At 42.8% G+C, this 18,684-nt stretch overlaps 1 protein-coding gene across 2 annotated transcripts; it reads right to left on the reverse strand.

Moving 5' to 3' along the window:
• Positions 1 to 7,310: 7,310 nt before the first annotated feature.
• On the reverse strand, positions 7,311 to 17,336 carry LOC104910461 (lymphocyte antigen 6E-like). 2 transcript variants are annotated; one of them, XM_031552928.1, is made up of 4 exons: positions 16,683 to 17,336; positions 13,838 to 14,203; positions 9,272 to 9,391; positions 7,311 to 8,623 (listed from the first exon to the last, which is right to left on the reverse strand). In XM_031552928.1, exons 2-4 carry the CDS (start codon positions 13,887 to 13,889, stop codon positions 8,412 to 8,414), a joined length of 384 nt encoding a protein of 127 aa, XP_031408788.1. In that variant the 5' UTR covers positions 13,890 to 14,203; positions 16,683 to 17,336; the 3' UTR covers positions 7,311 to 8,411. The 2 variants fall into 2 exon arrangements, with proteins under 2 accessions (XP_031408788.1, XP_019469798.1); XM_019614253.2 differs by lacking the exon at positions 16,683 to 17,336 and having other exon boundaries at positions 13,838 to 14,336.
• Positions 17,337 to 18,684: the final 1,348 nt, after the last annotated feature.

Here is an 18,684-nt window from a genome sequence, read left to right on the forward strand (position 1 = left end):
ATAGTCAGGCTGACAGATTTATGAACTGTCGTTTGTAGTTGGTGTCAACATGTCAGATTTCCCTCTTTCCCAGAACCATTAAGGTGAAGGTAGTTCTCTGACTGCTGCATGTCCAATCAGTATCCACGGCAGCATTCTACTAATTCCATTCTGTATGACTCACACTCAGTCTTGCTTGTTTATTCTAGGCTTTTTGAACTGTGAAGCTTTAAGCAGAGGTCATTACTTAAGTAAAAGGTTGCATTCTGATTGCTGTTGTTGAAGTGTACTGGAGGATATGTCCCTGTCTAGAACAGCCAGAATGCCTCCAAATAAAGGTTGCTCTAGAATGATGCCCTCCAGCATTATAAACCAGCTCCTCTACCCAAACCTGACCCTTCTGTCCTTGTCTGGACTATGTGGCTGGCATGCATATCACCAGCCTTGTCAAGAATGAACCTTGGAGCCATGCTGTCATCATTTTAACTCCAGTTCTGTTTTTGGCCTCAATTTCTAGATGGCCAGTGGACTTAAGCCTTTTCTCCAGCCCTTTCTGCTTGATGACCCTTGGACCTGTATAGTACATATCCCATTTCCAGTCCTATCTCCATTTCCTGGCTGAAATTTGGACACATGTTGTAGCTTTGTTTCCATTCCTGGCATCTTTTGAACTGTAGTGAGGTTCTGCAGCCTTTCTGCAAAGGTTTCTGTGCCTGGGGACTTCTGTCCAAGTGCAGGGCCTTAAGTGCCTGGTGGTTCTGGGAAGAGAAGAAGCATTCCAGACCTTTCCCATCCCTTCCATCAAAAATGTGTCACACTGAAGCTGTAGGCAAGATGCTGGACTTCGGGAGATTTGTAGTACAAGTACTAAGTTCAGCATGAGTAAAATATGGTTGGATATATGTCTATGTGTGTGAAGGCACCCAGAAGAAACAGAAACACAAGGGTTAAGAGGAAATGCATGTGTTTACTGCTGTATTCACCCTTCTGTATTGGATTGCTTTCAAACAAAGCAGAACAACAAAGTGACATTAAGTAAGAGAATGGAGATGGGATGGGAGCAATAAAACACCCTGATAAGCTAAACAAAAGAACTGGGAAGTTCAGGATTTTTGAGTTAAAAGAGGCAAAATAAAAGGAAAAATGAGCCAAGACAGCTTCTTTCCTTCCAAAGGGTATAAGAGGCAAATCCAAAATCAGCTTGTGCTCTGTCAAGTACCTTAGAAGTATGGAGAGGACTGCATAGCTGTCATTTCTTGTTTAAGTGTGGCATAGAATTGACAATGGCCAGGTCAGCTGGCCAGTGTCACATATGTGCTGGTGCTTGTGAGAAAGTAAATAGATTAAATCTGTAAGAATAAGTTTGAGAGGGCAAAATCAACCTGCTTAAATATATTGTACGACAAAATTGCTTTCTTCTCCCGGAAGTTATTGCACTCCGTTTTATTACACTCATTTCCTCTAGACTGCAGAAAGAGAGTTTCTTGTTCCCAAGAGCACTGTCTGCAGGTTATCTAATTGCTGATTACATCTAATGCTGGAGCAGGCCCTGGAGCCACGGCAGGCCCCAGATGAACTATTGTGAACACCAGGCACAGAGCCAGTGCTTGCTTCCTGGTCCTCCTGCACCAGCACTGAACTTGTTTTCATGCATGATGAATCTCATTGTGCATAATGACAGTGCTCTGCATGGTGTTCAGGAGTTTACCTGGGTGAGAAATCAGCTGAAAAAGGAGAAATCCATATCTCATTCGTATTATGCAGAGCTGTGTCAGCAAATCTGGTGCTTGTACTGCTGATGCTGGGAACCCTGGAGGTGTTCTGGGGTTGAAAGGATGTCTAATCCTTTGGAGTGATCTTCCTACGTGATGTCAATGGAAGAGCATTTTTGGGTTACGTTTGGTTCTATAAAGCAAAGTCAAGCCTGAATAGTACAAGACAATTATGCTTTAATGAAAAAATCATAGAATCATAGAATCACCAAGGTTGGAAAAGACTTCCAAGATCATCCAAGCATCCACCTACCAATATTTCCCCACTAAGCCATGCCCCTTAGTATAACACCTAAACATTTTTGGGCTAGGAAAGGAACGGTAGCCAGAACCCTCAACAGCTATGAGAATGAACAATAGGAGGGAGAGAAGAGAGATGGAGGGGACCAGGAAGGATGTCCAAATTCATTCTTCTTCCCCAATAGACACTAATGAGATGCTGAGGACAGTATTTCTATCATGCATCTGGATAATGATAGTCAATCTGCTGATGCTGGAGGCAGTTCTCCCAGCAATCAACTCCAGCTCTTCTTCCCTTAGATGCTAGAAACCTTTCTGATCCTACCTAAAAACTCCTTTGTGGCCATATGAACCAACCCTAAAGCAGAAAGTGGAGAGAATGCAGCAGCTCAAGCTTTCCCACTGGGGAAGAGATTGGAAGGATCTCATCAAACTCCAGTTTACACTGCCCAGCGTGAAGTGTGCAACTTTTCCATAGATGTAGAGTTCAACAAGGCCTTTTTTTGTTCTGTTTCCCCAAGTACGAAAGATGTTAAATGCATGATCTATTGTAACTGCAACTTCTTTTTCTGCCAAATTACTGGAAGAGGTATTTCCTCATCCTATATTTGTGCGGATGATGTGTTCACAGTAACAGTATGCTTACCCTGTTCAGATTTCATTCTCTTTTGCAGATTCTCCTAGTGTGTCACCTGCAAGCTCAATCTATTTATTCTTTATTCTGTCTGTCAAGACGGTAATTAAAATATTGCATCATAGCAGAACCATGGCAAGCTGCAGAGGATTCCATTTGATACATACTTCTTGTTTGACAGCAAGCCATCGACAGTTATTTGCTTTTAACTAGTTTCCTTATGAGGCTGTCATGTGCTATGGTGGAAAAAGCTATATTAACGCTAAAATATGTGATAAGTACCAATTTTACCTTATCTACAGATTTTTCCACCTTGCCACAGGTGGGAATAACACCCATCTGTCACAAAGCTCTTGCTGTTCATTGCCATCTCCTTGATAGCCCCTACACCATTACAAGTTGTTCAACATTTTATTTCAGTTTTCTTTCCTGGACTGACTGCTCAGTATTTCCCCATGGTTTGCCCATCCCCTTTATAACAATGCACACTGCATTTGGGAATCCCTGGTTTCCCACCAGAAAAAAGAAGAGCAGATGAAACAAGCTTGGTTGCTATGATGTGCAAGATTTCTTTTCCTCTGTGCCTAGTTGCCACTTAGTTTGGTTAACACCCCTTACTGATGTGCATATGGAAAAACACACCTTTTGTTTTTGGCCTGCTTCATTTTCATGTTCTTGGTTTTGATGTGCTAGTTGGCACATCAGTTAACATGTATTAGATGTGGTTGCTGTCTCCACCTGCCTTCCCTTTTACCATGCATCTACTGCAGGCTGGAAGCAAAAACACATCTCCCAACTCTGGGTGTGGAACTCAAAGTTGTTGTGGGATTGCAGAACAGGAGCACCTCTAAGCATTATCTAAGTGTCTGCTCCCAGAACAGATCTTATGCTAAAGAAGCATCTCTAAGCATCATCTGGATGTCTGCTGCCAACAAATGCAGTTAATGTTGGAGATCACCAGTAGCACAATCCTGGGTATGGCTATGCACTGTTGCTTCATTGGAAAAGGCAAAATTGATTCTTCCCATGGAGGAAGAGGTGATTTGTCAGTCTATGCCCAAACTCCTGGGCCATAGGAACCCATATCTGTGACCTGCACCTTTCTCCAGCCCAGGAAAGGTCGTTACCAGTGTGAAGATGAGCTTGGATCTTATCCAAACAACGTATAACTCATGGCTTATGCCCAAGAAGGACAGAGATGTGATGGATTACCCATCTTTGAGACATTCCAGGTCAGGCTGGATCTAGCTATAGGTGTCCCTTTTCGTTGCAGGAGAGTTGGACTAGATGATTCTTAAGAGTCCTTTCCAACTCATTTCTATGACTCTACGTGTCCCTTTTCCTCTTTATTTCTCTCAAGGAATTTCAGTGATTTCCCACTCAGAGCATCAGCTTTGACAAAGTCCAGTCATAAACCCTACCTGAGTAGTTACTGTTGAGGGACATTCAGCTCCTCATTCACAACTGTGGGCTTTTAGTCTGGGAGCTAAGTGGATACAGGCATGACTGGTGATGAAACGGGTAAATCCTTTTAAAAAAATACTTAAAATAGTGAAAATCTGAAGGCATTTTTCCACAAATATTCAATCACCATAATCCTTGTACATCCAGGTGCTCTGGAATCCAAAAATTTCAAGAAAGGAAGGGGTTCCCTCTGAATCTGGAGACAGGGAGACATAGGAACTCCTCTGTTCATTTTGTCTTGTTGGAGATAATATTTGTTTGGGTGCTATCAGCATGCAGCACAAGGGTGTGTGGTGAAGAGAAAAGGAAGGCAACTTGAGTCTGCCCTTTGCACTGTACTTTTCTCAATCTTTGGCTCCTTCCCTCCCCGCCAGCTGACCTCTCTTTGCTTTCTCCCATTGAGTGAAACTGGTTGAGGCATAAATTACTCCTGCTTCCCCTTTCCTGTGCTAACTTGTCTGATGCTAAAGACAGTAATAGCTCTGGCCCTGAGCCCAGCTTTCCTAGAGTTTCTGGAGAGCATCTAATGTATTGCAGGGCCTCTTGGAAGATGTGCCTTCCATTTTCTCTGCATAGGGTATTTGTGGTGCACGTTTTTATGGTTTCAAGAAGCATCATGGTCACCATAGCCTGTAACATTGCTGCCAGCTCCTTCCCTTGGCAGAATCATTTCCCTCCCAGACATAGAATGAAATATCCAAAGCACGGGCCACACACCAGGCTCTAGAGATCACAGTGGAAACACAAAAGGTGGTCATCTTTAGCTGGTCATAGAACCATAGAATGTGTTTGGGTTGGAAGGGACCTTGAAGATCACCTAGTTCCAAATCCCCTACCAACCACTAGGTCTAGAACTCCAGGACTCTAGAACTCCAGGACTCCAACTTGGCCTTGAATGCCTCCCAGGATGAGGCATCCACAACTTCTATGGGCAGCATCTTCCAGCACCTCACCAATCTCTGAGTGAAAGATATCTCCCTCACACCTAATATAAATTTATCCTCCCTTAGTTTAAAATGATTCCCCCTTATCACTATCAGAGTATATAGGAAGTCTGACTCCCTCCTGATTGTAAGCACCTTTTAAGTACTGGAAAAAAACCAGTTGCTTTCTATCCTGGCAGTGTAAAACATCTCAAAAATAACAGAATCACAGAATGGTTGTGGTTGGAAGGGACCTCTGGAGATCATCTAGTCCATCTTCCCTGGTTGGGGGCTTATGGCCAACTTTTTGTCCACTCAGATTCCCAGGTCTTTCTCTGAAGAGTCGCTTTCCATCAGGTCTGCCTCCAGCTGTCTTGGTGCATAGGGCTATTCCTCACCAGTTGCAGGGCCTTGCACTTGCCTTTGTTGAATTATAAGAGGTTCTTCTCTGCCCATCCCTCCAGCTTGTCAAAATCCTTCCAAATAGCAGCACAGAACTCTGGGGTATCAGCCACTCCTCCCAGTTTTGTTTCATCAGCAAACTTTCAGAGGAGGCTTCACCAGAATCACTGATAAATTACTTAAACAATACTGGAACCAGTGTTGACCTCAGAGGATACTGCTAGCTACAGGCCTCCAAAAAACTCTGTACTGCTGATCACAACCCTCTGAGGCCTGCCATTCTCAATCCACCTCACCATCCACTCATCCAGCCCACACTTCCTGAGCTTGCCTATGAAGGTATCAAGGGAAACTGTTGCCTTGCTGACATCCCAATAGACAACATCCACTGCTCTCGCCTCATCCAGCCTGTTGTCCCATCACAAAAGTCAATAGGTTAGTGTAGCATACCCCTTTGCTGAATCCTTCTTGTCTTCCACATGCTTAGAGACAGCCTCCAGGATAAGCTATTCCATCACTTTCCCAGGAACTGATGTGAGGCTGACTTGCCTGTAGTTTCCTGGATCTTCCTTGCCCTTGTTGAAGACTGGGATGATACTTGCTTTATGATATTTGCTTTTTTTCCAGTATTCAGGCACCTCTCCTGATTGCCAAGACTTTTCAAAGATGATTAACCATGATGTCCACCATCTCCCCTGGTACTTGTGTTTGCATCCCATCAGGATCCATGGATATATGGATGTCAAATTTGCCTAAATGATTTCTAACCCAGTCCTCCTCAACCAAGAGAAAGTCTTCCTCTCTCCAGAATTTCTCTCTGGTCTCCTGAATCAGAGATTCCTTCATGCTGATCTTTGTAGTGAAGACTGAAGCAAAGAAGTCCTTCAGTATCTCTGCATTTTCTTCATCCTCTGTTGCCAGTTTTCCTGCCTCATTCTGCAGTGGGCCCATATTTTCTTTAGTTTTCCTTTTGTTGCTGATTCATTTGAAAAGCCCTTCTTGTTGTCCTTGACATCCCTAGCCAGATTTAATTGCAAATGTGCCCAGGCCTTTCTTTCACATTTATGCCTACTCTGACAATATCCCTATATTCTATCCTGAATGGCCTGTCCCTGCTTCCACTCCCCACACACCTCCTGCCTATGTTTGAGTTTTGTCAGGAATGCTTTGTTCATCCATGCAGGTTTTATATTCACTCTGCTTGATTTCTTGCCCACGGAGATGCATCATTCTTTAGCCTACGGGATGTGATCCTTGAATATTAACCTTGGATCTCTATTCCTTCTAGGGACTCTTCTCATAGTATTCATTCAAGAAGGTCCCTGAAGAGGCCAAAGTTGGCTCTCCTGAAGTCCACTTTTGCAGTTCTACTTATTACCCGGCTTTCTCCTCAAAGAACACAGAACTCCATTGTGAAAGGCCTCACCTGCTTTCTCCCCCGATCAAGTAGCCTGTAGCAAACACCCACAAAAGTGTCACCCTTGTTAGTCTGTCCTTTAATCCAGCACTTGATGGAGGTATCCACACTTCAGCTTTGATTTGCTATCTGGGTGCTCTCTGTAACTCTCCTATTCCCCCCGCTTTCCTAGCTTAAATCATTCCTTACCGGGTTGGCCAGACTGGCAAGGATGTGTGTTCCCCACTTTCTGAGGTTTATTCCATCTCTTACAATTAATTGTCGATCTTACTGAGTCCCATGGTTATAGAAACCAAGATCCTGTTGCCAGCACCAGCAATGGATCCTTCCAGATTTGCAGCCAAAAATATGCTGACTTTCAAGACAATGCTTTAGACAAATCATCTCATAAAAGATCTCATTTAGCCAGCAAATAAAGCATCTCATAAAAGGAAAAAGAAAAAAAGAAACCACAACAACCACAAAACAAAGACTCTGAATTGTTTGGATGAGTCCTGGTGTCAGAACACAGCTGAGCTAGTGTTGCTGCCAACTCTTCCCTTTTTTATTTTTGTTCCAGAGAAGTGAGCTTGCAGCAGGGGTTATAACCAGGAAGCTCTGGGCTATTTATGTTAGTCTTTAGCTGCCTGCCCCTCTTCTCTGTAGACATCTCCAGGCCTCATACAGAGCTTTTCTGCCTCCCTTCAGCTGCAGCTCTTGGTGGGAGAGGAGGAAGCAAAGAGCCTAGAATCTAACAAAGCCCAGCACAATCAATCATTTCTATGCCATGGTTTTCTTAAAGCTATCTCACAGTCTCTAAATGACTGGGTTTGGCAATAGCAGTTGGGTTGGGTTGGCCCTGAAAAAAAAAAGGAAATAGATATGGAGACATTTTCTTTTCCAGCTGGACCAGGTCTGTGTATGCCAAACCATTTCCTTCTCTCTTCCATCTCCCCACTACCAGACATTGTATCTCCTCTCTAGGTCACATTTGTTCCTCTTTGCCTTTTCTCCAAACTCAGTTGGCACATCAGAGCTGGGAGATGAAGAATGCTCGTGATACCCTTCCAAGTACAAATTGCCATGGGAGCCAGAAATTGTTGCCGATTGAGGCTGGAAGAATTTCCAGAAATTTCCAGAAACAAGATTTACCTCTTCTTTCTTGTTTATGAACTGATGTGTGTTAACCAACGTATTGTGACCTGAAGAAGATACTGAACTTCTCCGCTGTGCTGACATAACTATTGAACTATTACCTGTGTTTCTGGCAGGGTGGATTGCTATTCCACATGGCGTTCAAAAACTCAAAGAGAAAAAAGTGTGTCTTTGAGAATATCTTCAGAGCTGTAATTATTTGAAGCCTGAACATGTCAAAAGGGTCTTTTACATGTTTTCTTAGATGACATGACTGTCTGAAGGCACTTCAGATTCAAGGAGGATTAGGAAATCAATGGGAGTTCAGCGTCTAACTTACTGAGATTCTTGAAAATCCCAGGCAAAGCTCATCTGCAAGTCATGAGCTCTTAAAGCAGTAATTATCCCAGTGTAACACACTTTTATTTCAGACAATAATGCCAACACAGGGTGCTTTTCCTAACCCATCACTGTCCACAGGCAAAAATGTAAGTGATACTAGCTAGGACACCCAGGAACGTCGCTGCATAGCTGCCTTGCTTGCTGCTGCCTCCATTCACATTGCACAATGGTTTTTCACAGCATGAAACATTCCGATGGGCTTGGTTTTGTTGCTGGCTTGTTTCTGGACACGTTGGAGAGCACATCTTAGAGATGACATATTTAGGCTTGTCAGAGTCTAATGCAGAGGAGAAGGGAAAAAAAAAAAAAAGAATAAAATGCAAGGATTATTGCTATAATGCTTTCCTAGCTAAATCTCCACTGGTGATTATTAAAAAAAAGAAGGGCAGGAAGCAGTCCCCAAGGCAAAATGTCCTCTCAGGACTAGCAGCAGTCTGACCATGTCAATACTGCTGATATATGATGAATTACTTCTCTGGGCTCCAAGTTAGATCAGTCTCTAAAGTGAAATTAGCATAGAATCATAGAATCGTTTGAGCTGGAAGGAACCTTTAAAGGTCATCTGGTTCAACTCTTGAGCAATGAACAGGGACATCTACAGCAGCTTGGTCTTGTTTGACCTTCAAAAGTCTGGGGTGAGTAGTCAGATGCTCTGTTGAACTTTTTCATATTACTCCAAAATAGACAATAAATAGGGAGTTTTAACCAGAATTATGGTTTAGCTGATGTTGCTATACATGGTGTCAGCATTTCCCCATCTCTTGATAACAGTATTAAGTGACACTGCAGTGTTTGCTATAGGGAGCAGCAGGGTTTCCTAACAATTGGTGACTGGGTCTATTGTTCCCATATGTGGCTGTGACTAGCATGAATTCATAGGACTCCTTTTCCTACAACACAAATAAAGAGTTGTTCAGTAACTTACTTGTTCCAACATTGTCACGGACAGTCACACAATATTTGTCTTCCTTTGTACACATGGAAATGGTTAAACAGTCCTTGTTGGACTCCTGTTCTTGGCACACATAGCACATAAACGGATAGCCTGGGGGGGGAAAAAAAGGAGCATGTTTTGTGGTTTAGGAACTGCAATACTGCAATCTAAATATCTACATTTTTCCTAGTTATATCCTGACAAATTCTCATGTGTGGATGACCAGCGACTTGCTTTATCCCTTGACCTGTAGCAGTAATGTTAAATCCCTCTCTGTCTCATATGTCTCAGACTGAGAAGTATTATTGATCTGTTTGCGATCTCTGGCAGCAGTAGATGTGAGTGGAATTCAAGGATTTGGGGGACGTTTATGATGGAGATTGTTGCTGAGCAAAAGCTTCTCTATCCTGAGAGGTCCTTCACATGGATTGTCAATGACTGCTCATTTGCTTCTCCAAAAGGGTTTGCCATGGAAAATTTGAGGATGCCTGAGTCCTGAAGTATTTTGAGGAGATGGACATTGCCTAGTGTCCTACTTTTCTTTCAGTTGTCTTGGAGAGTACTGTCACGTATCTTTTCTTGAGGTCAGACACCACTAACTGAGCTGGCCTAACCTCAGTCCTAAGGAGCCTGGGGAGAGCAGTTAGATGCTGTGTTGAACTTCTGCATACTGCTGTAAGATAGACAGTAAATGGGAAGTCTTAACAAAAAGAATGGTTTAACTGTATTTGTCTGAAATACAGATATTGAAGGTGACCAGCAGCACAGGCAGACAACGATGAGTTGTCCTGTCTGTCAAGGATGCTTATGTTTGCTGTGAGATACAGAAGGTTGTAAGGTAAAAACGAAAGCCTATGGAAAGTGATGATAAAAGGAGAGAAAAATTAAAACAGCAAACAAAAACAAAAAACCCAGAAACACGGTGTGCATGAGAAACTAGATCCTAGCTCAGCAGATTAACCGATGTATAGACTTGGTTGTGGCGATTGCATTCTGAGCTTTCAAAATCACCGAGAGCAAAATATGTGTTTGTGTGTGTAGGAGAGGGGATTAGTTTATTTAAAAACACAGATATTTTTGGAAAGTGAATCCATGCAAAACGCTTGCCAAGCTCCTGGTAGATGTGGGGACACTATCAGCACGGAAAGGGCAGAACGCAAATAGAGGACATGAGTGTGGTTTTGTCTGATAAGCAGTTGGCTTCAAAGAAGTATAAGGGCAATGTAGTTCAGAGAAACTATTAAATTAGAAGTTCCTGATGATCATGTGACTGTTAGGTGAAGTCCTCAGTGACTCGAAAAAGAGAAATATCACTCCTATTCATAATAAAGGAAGGAAGGAGAACCTGGGGAACTACAGGCCAGTGAGTCTCATCTCTGTCTGGGAAGGTCATGAAACAGTTCCTCCCGGAAGAGATGTTAAGGCACGTGGGGGATGAGCAGGTGATCTGAGACAGCCAGCATGGCTTCACCAAGGGAAGATCATGCCTGACAAATCTGGTGGCCTTCTATGTGGAGTGATGGCATCAGTGGACAAAGAAGAGGCAACCAGTGTCATTTACCTGGACTTGTGCAAGGCCTTTGACATGATCCCACACCATATCCTTATCTCTAAATTGGAGAAATGTAAGTTTGAAGAGTGGACTATTCAGTGGATAAGGAACTGGTTGGATAGTCATAGCCAGAGAGTTGTTGTCAATGGCTCTATGGCCAGATAGAGGTCGGTGACTAGTGGTATCTCCAGCTGTCTGTCTTGGGACTGATACTCTAACATCTTTATGACATAGATGATGGGATTGAATGAATCTTTAGCAAGTCTGTAGATGACACTAAGCCAAGTGGTGCAGTTGTGTCAATAGTTTATGGGCTGGTTCAGCCCAGTTCTGTGACTAATGGGGTGGGGAGAACCCATGGAGCATCTGTAGCTCCCAGTGTACTACATGATGCTATGATGCAGAATATTGATAATAAAAATATCATAAAACCATGACAAGTTGATGCAGCAGAAGGAAGAGACCTTGAATAAAATCTGAAGGTGAGCCCTTATCATGAGGTTCAATAAAGCCAAGTGCAAGGTGTTGCAATTATGTTGGGGCAGTCTCAGGCATGCATACAGACTGGGAGAAGAAATCTTTCAGAGCAGCCCTATGGAGAAGGTCTTGGAGGTCTTGGTGGATGAAAAGCAGGACATGAGCCAGCAGTGTGTGCTTGTGGCCCAGAAGGCCAGCTATGTCCAGGGCTGCATCAAAAGATGTGGATGGCCCATCCCTAGAGACATTCAAGGCCAGGCTGGATGGGGCCCTCTGAAACCTGATCTAGTGCTTAATCTAGTGGTTGGCAACCCTTCCTCCAGAGGGCTTGGAACTAGATAATCTTTGAAGTCCCTTCCAACCCAAGTCATTCTATGATTCTATGAGAAAAAGTAAGGGAAGAGCAAGGAAAGATGGGGGAGAGAAGGGAAAAGGTCGGGAGGGGAGGTGAGGGGAGGGGAGAGGAGTAGAGGGGAGGGGAGGGGAGGGGGAGGGCGAAAAAGTGGGAAAAGGGGAAGGGAAGGGAAGGGAAGGGAAGGGAAGGGAAGGGAAGGGAAGGGAAGGGAAGGGAAGGGAAGGGAAGGGAAGGGAAGAAAATCACTGAAAATGTACTGTAAGCAGAGTTCTAGGTGATTTTGATCTGTGGATGTAACAAAGGAATGAAAAAAAAAGAACGCATGCGGTTCAATAAAGAAAAGTATGTTGTACTAAGATAAAAATTGACCCCATAAATGTAGGATGAGAAACAACAGGTTGTGTTACAATTAAGAATGGCAGTGTAAACAGTGGGAACCAACAGTGTCACACTGTAGCAATGAAAACAAACATCACTCAAAGGAACACAGGCAGCAAGGTCATGTGGAAGGTATGCAAGGTGGCCTTTCCACTCTGTCAAGACCTCAGCTGAAACATTGATGTCCAAATCTGTATGTGGCACTTCAAAAAATATGCAAAGCACTTGGAGAGACCAGAGGAGAGGGAGGAGAAGTGGTCAGAGATCTTGAAAATACAGCCTTGTAAAAAATATTTGAAGCATTTAACTTTCTCAGTCAAAGCAAGATAACATTGAGGAAAGACACAGTAACTCTCTTCAAAGAAGAAAAAAGAAGCTGCATGGAAGGTAATAAACTCCCTATGGTGAAAACGGGAACTACACAATAAGAGATGGTCATTAGATATTTAGATTAGCTCATTGAAGGAAGAAGTGTCTGAGCAGTTCTAGGCTGTTTTATCTTCTTTTTTGGAAACTTTCAAAGCTGCATCTGACAAACATCTTCCTGATCTGGCCCAGCATTGGAGTGGGGAAAAGGATCTTGACCTTTTAAGATTTCTTCTGGTCATATGTTCTATACTGCTGAGATCATGGAAACAAATGAAACAGAGCATGTTTGTTGGGCTGTGAGACCAGATTGATCAGAATTTGACACAGGAATGGACTGGAACCCCAGATACACGAGAAGAATAAAATAATGGTTGTCTCCAAGTCTGCCTTTGTATTAGTATGGAAAGTTGTGATCTTTTAATCTTGAGTGTAGAAGTCTTGAGTTAGAATTACTAGCATTCTCTGATCTAGACTGGTCTACAGAAAGATGCTGTATAAAAAGCTGTCTTAACATCCATTTGCAAGTTAATATCAACACAGAACATCACCAGCCCACTAGATCAATAAAGTACGCCAATGAAATGTATTCTGCTAGAGTCTTGGATCTCACATCACTCAGGACTGGGCACAAAGTCATTTTTTTGTACAGTTACATACCCCTTTCCTCACCCCAAAACTGTCCAAAACTTGCAGGCACACTGAAGAGCCATCTGCCAGAATAACGTGGGAGTAAAGGTTTGATACATCAGAGAGCAAGAATTAATTAAATGCCTCTTTCTCAACCCCTGCTAGATATGTATCATGGTTTCTGGGAAACCATAAGGCGTGGGGAGATGTTGGCAATCTGATCATTATTCCTACGTGTCAGTAGCAAAGCAGCAATACACATGGATCAGTCTCAGAAAGCAGACACGCATTTAGAATACTTCAGGCTTCTTTTTGGAAGAAGTATGCCTTTAACATTGTGTATGCAAGAAAAGTTCTTTCACCTCTGACTCTGATTTCACCTATAAAAATCCTCACTGCTTCATTTCCTAGCGAACAGAACATGTGACACAGCACATGGCTCCCTACAATGAAGGAAGCAGCAGCATGGAAAAGAATGTAAAATATTTAAAACCAATATGAATAAAAAATATGCCTTCTTATGTCTTCTGGCACTTTCAACTTGCATAGCTGAGAAGGATCCTGTAGACCACTGTATGAATATAACCCAGCATACAGTGCAACATAGGACTATATCACTCAGTACTGCCTGCTGGAAAGAATTACTTTATCAGGATCTTATATCTGCAGCAAATAGAGAGCTCAGTGTTAATCAGGGTATATTTGGAAGTTGGCAGTTAGCATGGCTGAGCACTGCAATACTGCAAAGCTGTTGATAGCTCCCTAAATTCCATCATTGGTAACAGCATTAGAGGCTCACCTTGCTCCACACACAGGACAGCAACCAGCAAGATAACAGGAGTAGTCTTCATCTCCACCAGATCCTCTCAGCTCAATTGGGAAGGTGTTTGGAGGACAGGTTATATACCTTTTGAACAGCAGCAGTTTTACAGGTTCCAGGCATGAAGTCAACTGAAGGGTGTGTAAGGTGCATGTGGGAGTTCTCCATGCTGGAGCCCATGGTGCACGATAGCACATTGAGGAAAAGTCCCTTTAGCACCTCATTTATTGCTCCTCCAGTCTTATGAGTAATGGGAAATGGGAGCTGTCTCTTCTCTCCCTGATTGCCTTTACTTCCTCCTGTCTTTCCACAGAACCAGCAGCTGCACTGATGAAATAGCGGAGCCTGCAGGCAAAGGAAAACAGTCTTGGCAGTGCATTTTTGTAATCCCTTTTCCAGGGCTCATACCGTTGTCTTAATTGCTACACAGAACCAGAAGGCCAGACTCACACCTACGCTGATATAGCTCCAGTAAAGTCAATTTTACACTAAATGAAGTTGGATAATGGTTATTCAAACAAAATATTTTTCTCAAAATTTTGTGTCAGCCTTCATTTCTTTATCATTTTTTTTCCATTAGCTGCAGTTAATCCCTGTGTGCTCTCCTCTCTTCGTTGTATTTCTTGAATACCTTCTGAAATTCCATAAATATTTTATTTAATGACGTTTTGCTTCTATTTTAGGCATCTTTTAGAGAGTCTGCTTTTCTCCACATCCAGCACTTCCTGGAAATCAGATCTCTATTTACAATACCACAAATTGTCACTCTGGAATTCCTAGTCTATTTCAAAAAAAAGCCATCTCTCACAATGTCTCTTTTTCAATCTCTCCTCTTAAATAAATCATTTTCTCTCTATTCCTCTGTGTATCTCTCCTCTGAATTTCTTAAGATCATCTTCTGACATTCTGGGAAATAGGACATGTCTTGTAAGAGCTTGTGCTTCTACTTCAGTTTTCCTCCGAGGTGAGACTTGTCCTGCACAGCAGGGAGCAGAACGCACAAAAGAACAAGTTTTCAAAACCCCTTTTTCTGACAATTATGGAATAACACAGCTGGTGGTTTTTGTAGTAGCCATCAGTAGTGTATTTTATTGGTCTTTGCGACACAAAGTGTCATTTCCTTTGTGTCTGAATCGTTTAACACTGGATGATTTCCTTATCCTCATGACATACTGACACTTTGCAGGCTTTTCCAAAACTTATCCAGCAATGGCATAATCAGGTGGTGAATTCCAGAGTTAATCAAGACCAATGTCAAAATACTCATCTCTTACCATGTTGTTGGAGATTTGTCAGGTTCACAGGGGACATGCTGGTAAAGATCAGATTAAACCTTTTTTTTTGCAAGAGGCAATCAAGTTTATTGTGTCTTATAAACAGGTTGTTGTTCATAATTAGTGAGTGTCTCTTTCCGCTGTTATTTTGCAATGAGGGTAAAAGGAAGCAACCATTTTCCCTTTGTTTTTCTCCTATTAATTATCCCATAGACTTTTGTTCTGTGTATTTCTTCACCCTTTCTCCACGTGTGAAAGATTGCTCTATTTATTGCCACAGATCCTTGTTTTGCCAGTGGATAGAGTCAGCACAAATGTCACAGACACCACGTTAAAGAAGTGTGTTTACTTCTGCTTAAATTTAAAGCAATTAGATAATAAGTGAAAGGATACAGCCAGAATAATACAGATCAAGGCAGTGCACCTAACCATTACTACATGACGATAGCAATACTCAGGGTTTCCACTTGTAGGCAAGGTCTCCAGCTTTGCTACAAGAGGGTCCATCTTTTGTATTGTTGAACAAACAAGATTACATGATAGGCAGAAACATCTGGTTTCATTTTTCCTTTGGAATTCACCTCAAGCCTGGCCAGGGCTAAAGGAGAAACAAAAGAAGTTTGTGTACTAGTTGGCCTTGACACTATACTTCTAAACAAGGAAAGGTTAATTCATTCTCATAGTGCTTTATCTAAGCTACATCTTTTGCTAATGAGATGTTTTGTCCAAGATACACATTTCGCTAATTATCATACATATTTTGCTAATGATCAGATACTGATGATATGTAACGCTGGGTTGTGAGATTCACTTAGAGGTCAACTTTGATTTGAGGCCTACTGTTCAGGCCTTAATACTTCAATCCCATCATGCAAATCTTGCCAACACCCATTTGTTTCCACATGAACTTTAATGAAATAGGATTTTGGCTCGCTCCTTTTATCAGATCTAGCTTATTAGTCATCAAGAGCAGCTAAGAACTGCCAACAAGTGTGTACTGAGTTTAAGAAGAGAAAATTGAGTAGGAAACTGCTGTATGTCAAACAATTATTTGGGAGCTGTTCTCAAAACATTAAAGTCTTTGCTATTCCCTGGGCTTATTACAATGCTGGAGCATGCTCCCTTCCCAGCATTTAGAACTAATTTGCAGCCCAGTGACTAAGTCACAATGATTCCTTATTTCCCAAGAGGACAGATTACAAAACTCAGAGCAGTCAGAGACAACAATTAAGCACACAGAATAGGGAAGCAAGCATCTCCTACTGACCTTAGCCTGGAGGAAGGCCTGAAGCTGGCCAATCAGGGGCACCAAGTGGGAAGAAAGATTGAGGAAGATCAAAATAGCTGTGGAGGCTGAGTCACCTCTGTAGAATGATCTCATCGATATCCATTTGGAAAATCTAAAATGGACCTCAGAATGGAGCTATGAGTTGTCTATAAGTCAATAGAGCCAAAGCTAATTTTGAAAAAGGGTTGGTTTTGCCACCTGTCGTGGTTTTCAGAAGCATTTTAGACCCTCTGAAGACCTTACTCTGATTTTAAACACCCACCTTGTCTCCTCCTTTGTCCCTGGTGCACTTGTCAATCTGATCTGCGCAAATAAGGGAAGAAAATTGACATTGTGAGGGAAAAATAGGGACAACACATTCAAGGAGAGCAGAAAGCAGCATAGAAATCTGTATCAATGGCGATAAAGCCTTGAGTTGAGGGAAAACAAGGGCCGAGGTCAAATCACCTCCTACACATGCCTAATTTAGTCAGGGCAAGGTCTCCTTGTCTGATTCAGATCCTGGCATTGTAACTGAGAGCACTGTAAACCGAGCTTTTATGTAATCCATGTAGAGAGAGCCAATTCCACCAGGAGCAATCCCAGCTATTTGAGTGAGGTACCAGTTTCCCAAGAACCCTCAAGGCATCTCAAATGTCTGCAAGGCAGATTGGTGCTCCCACGGGAAGAGTGTGTAGTCACTGTAGCCAACTAGAAACCCTGGGTGGAGAGATATGAAATTAGGCATGGAAGATGTTACATCAGGATTTCTCAGGCAGGCTAGCAGAGAGGAGTCTCCTGTTATACAAAAAGTATTGCCAAGGTAGCTTTACTATGGAAGAACCTCCTGTGCCTCAGGGCAATTGCTGTTCCCATCTCCAGATAAGGACCATTTTATGTAACATGAGATGTGGGTCAGTCTTGATGGGTTGTGTTGCTGGGCAACACAGAATGTAAAACCTTTGGGGTCACAGAATCACACAGAATCACAGAATGGCCAGGGTTGGAAGGCACCTCAAGGATTGTGAATCTCCAACCCCCTATCACAGGCAGGGCCACCAACCTCCACATTTAATATTAGACCAGGCTGCCCAGGGCTCCATACAACCTGGCCTTGAACACCTCCAGGGACAGGGCATCCACAACCTCTCTGGGTAGCCTGTTCCAGCACCTTAGCAATCTCATAGTAAAGAACGGGGAGAAACAAGGTGAGGTGAAGGCAGGCTGGGGCACACAGATAGAGCTGCTCCCTTTGGGACAGGATTCTGGCTTCCTCCATGCAACAGCCATAAGTAGAACATAGATCATAGAATTATAGAATCATTAAGATTGAAAAGACCACTATGATCATCTAGTCCAAGCATTAACTCATCAGAAATGCAGTCTTGAATGAAGTCCTGAATGGCAGAAGCAGGCTCTGTGACATGTCTTCAGATCTTTTGCCCACACATTTTTCTTTCATGTCTCAGCCTTCCTCTGAGCCCAGAACAAAGGAACCTTCCAAGCTCAGGTAGCACAGAGCACTACCTTCTTTTAAACCTTGATGCCAAGAACGGGTTTATATTTCCAAGTTCACCAGGACAAGACGTGTCCTGCAATCAGTGCAGTCACTATTACTGTCCCAGCCTGATCTTGGCCTGTACCAACTAACCTCATCCCTAAGAAATCCTAAGGCTGGGGATAGCAAAGAGACTACTTCAAATAGTCTGATTTTCACAACCATATGATCAGGTTTGGGGGCAGAGCATGGCCATTTGAGGGCAGAGCGTGGTCACAGAAGTTCTTGGCTTGTTCAAGATGTTCAGATGTGTATGCCACAGAAGTATTATCTTTAAATTTGGAAGGAGGGAATGAAAGGTGAAGGCAGTAGATTGGATAGAAGGCAGGACCAGCTCAGCTGAAGAGTGGCAGTGCAGAAGAAAACATAGGGACAACAAAGACTCTTATAGCTAAAGATGAATTATCCTTGGCCAGCCTTGCATTTGCACCAAGGAGAAAAAAAGTGAGATGAATCTCTAGAAAGAAAATAAGTATTGGAAGCAAAGTCCAGGCTGGCATTGGATGAAGAAGGAAGGCTAGGAAATAGCTGGAGACTATGTAGTCAGATACAGAAGGGAGGAAGGGTGGACAAAAAGGGACAGGAGCAGGTTGAGTAAGCTGGGGCTGTAAGACCACATTTCCTTTGCAAACCTGTTATAAAGATCCAGATATTTCTCACTATTGCCATTCCTCTGCTCTCAGCAAGTCCCAGTTGAGTGAGCAACATGTACAGCTGCTCTCCCTGT

Source organism: Meleagris gallopavo, chromosome 3 (assembly GCF_000146605.3).
Source record: "Meleagris gallopavo isolate NT-WF06-2002-E0010 breed Aviagen turkey brand Nicholas breeding stock chromosome 3, Turkey_5.1, whole genome shotgun sequence".
NCBI classification, from domain to species: Eukaryota; Metazoa; Chordata; class Aves; order Galliformes; family Phasianidae; genus Meleagris; species Meleagris gallopavo.